This window comes from Papaver somniferum, unplaced genomic scaffold, assembly GCF_003573695.1.
Source record: "Papaver somniferum cultivar HN1 unplaced genomic scaffold, ASM357369v1 unplaced-scaffold_137, whole genome shotgun sequence".
Taxonomy (NCBI): Eukaryota; Viridiplantae; Streptophyta; class Magnoliopsida; order Ranunculales; family Papaveraceae; genus Papaver; species Papaver somniferum.
Genome location: NW_020622934.1, coordinates 9,808,987 through 9,817,769, shown reverse-complemented (window position 1 = coordinate 9,817,769; position 8,783 = coordinate 9,808,987). Strand labels below are relative to the sequence as shown.

At 35.9% G+C, this 8,783-nt stretch overlaps 1 protein-coding gene across 1 annotated transcript; it reads left to right on the top strand.

Moving 5' to 3' along the window:
• Window positions 1-3,650: 3,650 nt before the first annotated feature.
• On the top strand, window positions 3,651-8,783 carry LOC113335012 (DNA replication licensing factor MCM7-like). The gene is made up of 15 exons (XM_026581236.1): window positions 3,651-3,784; window positions 3,867-3,934; window positions 4,044-4,103; window positions 4,200-4,423; window positions 4,940-5,123; window positions 5,226-5,348; window positions 5,503-5,592; window positions 5,829-5,971; window positions 6,186-6,363; window positions 6,678-6,869; window positions 7,195-7,367; window positions 7,526-7,729; window positions 7,839-8,004; window positions 8,095-8,316; window positions 8,409-8,783. The coding sequence occupies exons 1-15, from the start codon at window positions 3,751-3,753 to the stop codon at window positions 8,511-8,513; spliced, it is 2,166 nt and encodes a 721-aa protein (XP_026437021.1). The 5' UTR covers window positions 3,651-3,750; the 3' UTR covers window positions 8,514-8,783.

The window sequence follows — 8,783 nt, the reverse complement described above, 5'->3', positions numbered from 1 at the left end:
CAAAAAAAATGAAGGTTTCATTCTTAAAATGAAGACCTTCTTCTTACCAAAATAACAAAGTAACAGATAAACAAGCAGCATGAATACTTCTTCAGAAAATGAAGAACTTAACAAAGTAGAAGATAAAATATAGCAGCATGAGTTCATTCCCTCTTATGAACAACTAAAAACTTAACAAAAAATAAGGGTTCATTCTTAAAATGAAGACCTTCTTCCTAACAAAATAACAAAGTAACTGATAGGAAATACTTAATATAGAAGGAGTTCATCCTAAAAAATGAAAAGCCTTAACAGAGAAACTTCATTCATTCACATTTCTCTTTAAAAATCAAACAACAAACTAATATGATTTATACAGAAAAGAAAGGAAATTTACCTTGGTTTCCATTCACACCAGTGGTAGCCATCAATGTTCCCTTGAATCTCCAGTGAGAAAATTTGCATCACAGTAAAGCATAGGGCGAATGAACCGGTATCCTTCCATACAGGTAGCAAAACAAATGAAAAGCCTCTGAAACCATTTAGTCTCTTTATCATACTCAAACTTAATATAGTTGCCAGGATTAGTAGCCTTTATTGCTTCAACATAGCAAACAATATCTGTATAACTCTTTACATCATCGCCATATATCTCTGCCTTAGATGCTTTCGTTCCTTTATAAGCATGATGGTATTTTACGTTAATATCGTAACAACTCTTCACCTGAGCAACCATGTTATTAGGCTTTATCGACGTATTTTGACTGTATTTGATCCTTGAACAGATGTTTTATCAATTTCTTCTTCACAGGGGGGTCCTTCAGCTTATAAGCAGCACCACATTTATGTTCCCCATTGAATTCCTTTATAGCAAAGACACTTTTAGAGGTATAAACTAGAATACAGTGTAGATACCAAGGACATTCTGCATCCCTACCACACTTGCCTGTGAACCTAAGTCTGTAATTCTTAACTTTTGCAACTGAATAACCAGACTTGCTGCAATATTTGCTGACAGCTAAACGAACCTCATCAACACCACCATGAAAAACTTGACCAACACCTTTAAAAATATCCTCCCAACCATCAGATAAAAGAGGTTTTAATTGCTCATGACCTTCCATCAGGTATTTAATCTTTAAAGTCTTAGTGAACCCATTACATGATTCATCGTCACTGAGAGACTCCGTGGAAATAATAGATGAAGAGCTAGAAGCACCACCATTAAAAACCTCCTCAATGAACAAATCAAAACTTGGCAATTCCTTTGAACAAATAACAACAATTAGACCATGAAGAGAATAATCACAGTTGATGACAGCTTTATCAGACCCTTGGCCATGCCTAAATCTTATGCTCCGAGGAGTCAAGTTTTTCCAATAATCACAAACATATATTTTTAGGTCACACATCATAGTATCTAAAGAAACTTCCAATGGAATACCATCCCCTTTGCAATACACAATTGTATAACACTTAGAAAGGACCATACTGAACCTGAAAAATGAACACACACACACACACAAAATAGTTCATCATTAAAATGAAGCTGAAACAAAATAGCTTCATTCAATAACATTCTTACAGATAAAAAAAACATCAACACTACTTCTTCCTTAACAAAAAAAAGAGTTGATTACAAGAATGAAGCCTTAAAAAACAGAATGACTTCATTCATTAACATCCTAAACAGATAAACAAAAGCAGCAACAATACTTATTCAATGACAAAAAAAGAAGTTCATTCCTGGAATGAATCCGTAACAGAATAGCACTAATAGCTTATTCCTTAACAAAATAGCTTCACTCAATAACATTCTAACAGATAAATAAAGAGTTCATTCCAATAATGAAGCCTTAAAAACAGAATGACTTCATTCATTAACATCCTAAACAGATAAACAAAGCAGCAACAATACTTCTTCCATGACAAAAGAAGAGTTCATTCTTGGTATAAAGCCTTAACAGAACGACTTCATCTTAAAATTCAAAGAAAAACTTAGCTGATCTATAGAATTACTTCAAATAAAGGAAAGGATTAGCGTGAAAACTCACCAGCAACAAGAATAATTCAAATCAAAGCTCCAAAAAAACACCGATCTCCGAATCTGTAATTCCAAAAAATCAACTCCAACCGAATAAATCTTCAAAAAGCCTAGAATCAATCTTCAAAAACCTCGAATCAAACCTCCAAAAAGCCTCGAATTAATCTTCAAAAAGCCTTGAATCTTCAAAAGATCTGTAATTCCAAAATCAAACTCTGTAGTCAAATATATCTTCATAACCAAGTTAATCTGCTGTAAATCGAATCGATCTTGGTATCAAAAACGAAATCGAGGAAGATTTTGTAAACCCTAAAAGAAAATTTTCTGCAGCAAAAGAAGAAATCCACAGATCGGAGTAGGAGAGAGAAAAATAATCTGAATCTGAAACTGAAACTGATTCTTGTTGTTTATTGTTTATATATGTCGGTAAAAGGACCAAACAATAAAATTTTAGGACCAAACAATAAGTTTTGCACGTGCATGAGTGTTTTGGTAACAAAAAAAGAATATTCCGTGTGGGTGGACAAAACCCTAAGACCAAACTGTAATTTTCTGGACCAAATTATAATTTATATTTCCAAAATGTACCAAACAGACAATTGACTAGGTCAATTGGACTAGACTGTCTCTAATATATTATTTATAGGACTAATAGGTATTTCCTACATAAAGATGTAAAATAATGTTAAAATTTGACATAAACTCTTTCAAAGGTTATAATTGTCAAATCAACTTCAATATAACATATCTCACAAACCATACGTAGGAATTTGATAAATTTTATATATTTAGAAAGGTTCTTGAAAGACCAATCCATTGAGCATAAATACAAGTATCAAATTATTCGTATTTTTAAAAAAATTTATTCCTTAAATGATTTTTATTTATTTTCTTATTTGTGTGTAGATATTATACACATAATTTTTTTAAAGTACACCTATTATTCAAAGTATTTTTTTTTTTAGTGTAGAGATATTATCCACGACTTTTTTCGGTGTGCAGCTATTATTCACAGTGTGTTTCTAGTTCGCAGGTATTATCCACAATGTTAATTAACCTTTCATAATAGTTTACACTATAATATGTATATTAAATAAGTCTATAAAACCATTTTTTAAAGATGAGCAAACACATTGATATGAAGTTGTGTAGAAAATATCCACTAATAAAATCCATGCAGGAAATATGCACAGCTAAAATGTGTACAGGAAATATTCACAATTATTTCTGGGTCAAGAGAATAATTTGCATAACTATTTTTATGATCCCAAAACCTAAAGAATAAGACACATGTTTTCTAGGGTCATAAGAATAATTAATCCTTTGGACAACCATATCCCTTCTTGAGGATAGTTGAAGAAAATGTGGGCCTCCGATAAAGTGGATAGACCTCAAACTAAAACCTATAATTTGATGACCAAACAATGAAGTGGCTGTAGTTTAGTGGTAAGAATTCGACCTAGGCTCGAATCCCAGCAGCCACACTTCGTTTTTTCGCTTTTTACATTTACAAGCCTTTTTGTTCAACAAATCATCACCGTAGGATTTACCAACATCAGCGGCAGCGATATACCAATCTCCAGTTTCCCGCCATTTCCCCTTCTATTTCCCGCCAAATTCTTTCTAACATTCTTCCCTCCTTCACCATATTTTATTTTCTTCTTCCACATCTCTGTGTCTCTCCCTCTCTCTCTCACTCTACCGATCTCTCCACACTCGACGAAATCATGTCGAAGGGTTTTGATTTACAAACAGACAAAGGTAACACTCTTTATTTTTCTTCTCACGAGTTGGCTCGGCCGAGTTAGGGTTTTGATTTCTAACAAGATTTTCTCATTTTCAGACCTAGCGAAGGATTTTCTAACAAACTTTGCTGATATCAATGGAGAAGCCAAATACATGAGCATTCTTGTAAGTATGAGAAAACACTTATTATCAAACTCTTAACTTCTTTGTTTCAGTTTTGCCGTATTGATTTTATTTTTTTACCCTAAACCCTAATTTCTTATGAAATTTCCAGCAAGAGGTAGCTAACAGGAAGATACGAGCAGTGCAGATTGAACTTGAAGATCTCCTCGATGTATGCTTCTCTTTAATTTTCACTTCCATTCTCAAAGTTGAAAACCCCTAGTTTTGGATTTTTGAGGAAGTTCTGATTTTGTGTTATTTTGTCTAGTACAAGGATTTGGATGAGGAGTTTTTTGGAAGGGTTACTGAGAATACTCGACGATATCTTGGTGTTTTCGCTGATGCCATTGATGAGCTTATTCCAGAAGCTACAGAAGCATTTACAGAGGATGATAATGATATCTTGATGACTCAAAGAGCTGCTGATGGAAATGAAAATGCTGATTCTGCTGATCCTCATCAAAGAATGCCAAAGGAGATTAAACGTTTCTTGTGAGTTGATAGAGAAACTCTTCTTTTACGTGCCCGTTTGAAACTTTTCATATACACACCATAACACTCTACCACCACTACTCATGCCTCCCACCACCACCAACACATGTGCTACTGCCTACCACATACACCACTATCACCCACCGCCTCCAACACCCGCCAGCATTGCGGTGGTGGTAGTAGTGTGTGTGTGTGTGTGGTGGCTTGTTTGGTGTTGCAGTGGTGGGTGATGAGTTGGGTTGTGGTATTGTTGCTTGGTGGTGGTGTTAGTGGCATGCGTAGTGGTGGTAGTGGCTTGCGTGGGAGCTACTTGGACACAAGTTCTGTAGTATCTATGAATCTAAAATCAGCTACGGCTCTTGTTAAACTGTTTAAACATTAAGCTGGTTTTGTTAGGAAATGTCAAATGGTCATTTTGGAACCTTATTGTTTTCTTTTTTTAATGCTACCTTATTGTTTCTTGGTTTGGTAACTGACTCTGGTATCTTCCTTTATGCGTTTTCTCATGGAATGCAGTGAAGTTTATATAAAAGCATCTTGTAAGGGTCAGGCAAGGCCATTTACTATAAGAGAGGTTAAAGCTTCAAATATCGGCCAGCTTGTAAGGATTTCTGGCATTGTAACTCGATGTTCGGATGTTAAGCCTTTGATGCAGGTAGCTGTTTATACATGTGAAGAATGTGGTTTTGAAATCTACCAGGTAACAAATTTATTTTGCCTTCGTAGAATTTCTAGAAACTTTTCATCCAATAATGAGAGGTTTAGCTTATATTTAACTTATTTTTGTGATGTACAAACTCAGGAAGTAACTGCTCGAATATTCATGCCCCTATTTGAGTGCCCATCTGAGCGTTGTAAAATAAACAATGCAAAAGGGAACCTCATCCTTCAGCTCAGAGCTTCAAAATTCTTAAGGTTTCAAGAGGTAATTTCATTTAACAATTGCTATTGAGATATTAAATCATCTGTTGGTTTGTGAAGGATTCTGAAGAGATTGTACTAGTACTTAATATCCTTTCTATAAGGCTTTCTTAGTTGCTTTTCCTTACGACTCAAGTGTACTACTGATGCTATTGCAGGCAAAAATTCAAGAATTATCTGAGCATGTCCCAAAGGGTCATATACCAAGGACAATGACGGTTCATTTTAGAGGGGAGCTTACAAGGAAGGTGAGTTAAAGTTCTGATAATTGCAGTGGATTGAATCTCCTACATGGAAATTTTTCTCGAGCATTTGAGACATTTGATATCTGTTATTTTTTGGTTGTCTATATCTGGCTTCCTAAAATAGTCTTTTAAAATGTATTTGAAACTTTTGAAGTGGACAAATGTGCTTGTTCACCTCTAGTTGGGGATGCTAATGTATCATTTTTGTTTTCGGGTTGTCGTTACTCGTACTTGACCAGGTGGCTCCAGGAGATGTCATTGAGTTATCAGGGATTTTCCTCCCCATTCCTTATACAGGCTTTAGAGCAATGAGAGCGGGTTTGGTTGCAGATACGTACTTGGAGGCTATGTCTGTTTCACATTACAAGAAAAAATATGAAGAGTAAGTTATATGTAATTTTCATATTCATGCATAAATAAACGTGTCTAGCAGCAAGTTAGTAAAATTGATTCTGCATTGTTGTCCTGCATTCCATATTCTCATCAGCTTCTTGATAAGGAACCATCTTAATATGCTTGTTGGGAGGATAGCTCTCAAGAGACCACTAGAAAGAAATTCAGAAAATTCTTGTATTAATGAGTTCGTTAATCTTCAGGTATAAATTAGAAGGAGATGAGGAGGAGCAAATTGCAAACTTAGCTGAGGATGGTGACATCTATAACAAGTTAGCTAGGTCGCTAGCTCCTGAGATTTTTGGCCACGAGGATGTAAAGAAGGCTCTTCTTCTTCTCCTTGTTGGTGCTCCTCACAGGCAATTGAAGGACGGAATGAAGGTAAAGCTTAAAATGTACATTAACGCCATTAGGCTATTTCTTAATGCTATGAGTTAATGAATTGCTCGTGTTTTGAGCTGTGATCGGCTAAGAGTCGAGTTAAACTGCTTTGCCTTTATGGTTCTCAATCCCCAATCAGGCTCAGCAGCTTTTAAATAGCCATAAGTGCTATGGTCTTTCTTTGTTGATATATTATTCCCTATCTCATGCTTTCACTAGTCATTACTTAAAGATTAATTATCCGTCAAAAAGCAAAATATATCCTGCTCTTATTTGATTTGATTGTTTTGTTTAATATCTTAATGGAACTGCAGATAAGAGGTGACCTACATATTTGTTTAATGGGAGATCCTGGTGTTGCGAAAAGTCAACTTCTGAAGCATATAATAAGTGTAGCACCGAGAGGAGTGTACACAACGGGTAAAGGAAGTAGTGGTGTTGGTCTAACTGCTGCTGTTATGAAAGATCCTGTCACAAATGAGATGGTTCTTGAAGGAGGAGCCCTGGTGAGAAACCGAACATAAAATCACCATATATATTATTGAATAAATCTGTAATGGCATATCTACTTGCTCATCCATTATCAGACTCTTCATGACATACACAACACTTTGCATGCAATGTTCATTGGTGAACCCTTTATCGTCTGGATTTTGTTAAACTTTTATTAGCTTATATACCAAAGGTGCACCTGATGCTGCTATTATAACTGCTGATTATTTGTTACGAGGAAATAGGGTAGTCAATCAATTGGTATGAAGGTTTTATCTTGAGTTAACCTGTTTGTGCTGTGGGTATGTGATTTAACTAGGTATCATTTCTGTGTTGCAGGTCCTCGCTGATATGGGTATATGTGCTATTGATGAGTTTGACAAAATGGATGACTCAGACAGGACTGCGATTCATGAAGTGATGGAACAGCAGACTGTGAGCATTGCAAAGGCTGGTATCACTACTTCTCTCAATGCAAGAACTGCAGTTCTTGCTGCGGCAAATCCTGCCTGGTACAACCCTAATTTGATACTCAAAGGATTTTACTTACTGCTGAGATGGAATTATTCCTACAGTTTAAGACTAGTTACTATAGTCTATATAGAATGCTGTTTTTTTCAGAGCTAAGCTTATCAGCTTTGATGATCATATTTGGTTTTTCTGTTTGAAGGGGAAGATATGATCTACGAAGAACGCCAGCAGAGAATATCAATCTTCCTCCTGCCTTGCTATCTCGTTTTGATCTCCTATGGTTAATTCTAGATCGAGCTGATATGGATAGTGACCTCGAAATGGCTAGGCATGTTGTCTATGTGCACCAGCATAGTAAATCTCCTGCTCTGGGGTTCGCTCCACTCGATGCATCTGTTCTTAGGTAGTTCTTCATCATTAAACCAAATACACAAGCATATGTTTCTTACCAGATTGCCCATATACTTTGTACGATGTTCATGTGTGTTTGTCTTTTTATTGTTGGTTACCAGAGCATATATCTCTGCTGCTAGAAAAATTTGCCCTCACGTTCCAAAAGAGCTGGAGGAGTACATTGCGACCGTCTACTCTAGTATCAGACAAGATGAGGCTAAATCAAATGCTCCTCATTCCTACACAACTATTAGAACTCTACTAAGCATTATAAGGCTTTCCACTGTAAGTGTTGTGTTTTTCTTCTTTTACTTTCCATTGGTTTTGGTTTACTTCGTTACTGAGTTAAACTTGAAAATGATTATTGGATTATAGGCACTAGCAAGGCTTAGATTCTCTGAAGTCCTGGCTCAGAGCGATGTAGACGAGGCACTGAGGTTGATGCAGATGTCTAAATTTTCTCTATATTCTGAGGATCGCCAGAAATCTGGTCTGGATGCTATTTCTGACATATATTCAGTTCTGCGGGATGAAGCTGCAAGGATGAAGAAGATGGATGTGAGCTATGCTCATGCACTCAATTGGATATCCAGAAAGGTTAGTTTTATGTTTTCTAAAATGTTTGAAAAGATTTGGTTTAAGGGATGCTACCATTGTCTAACTGGTGCTGTCTGTATGTGTTTAAACAGGGATACACTGAAGCTCAGCTGAAGGAGTGTCTGGAGGAATATGCGGCTCTGAATGTGTGGCAGATCCATCCCAACACATTTGATATCCGCTTTATTGATGCTTGATGATTTATTTCTGTTGCTGTAAATTATATGCATTAACATATCTCGTCATATTATATTCAATAGGCTGTGCTCGCCTGAAATTTCACATTACTGGTGAATTACTGAGTCTCTTTATAATTAAGGATTTCATTAGGACGGTAACATTAGTTTTTTGTGACATGTTGAACCTCAGCTAGTCAGCTGTATGGAGTTGAAGCGTAACCAGGCTCGCATCTTTTATAATTTCCACCATAGTTGCCAAGGTTTTGTTTATTAGTATGCAAATTTTTT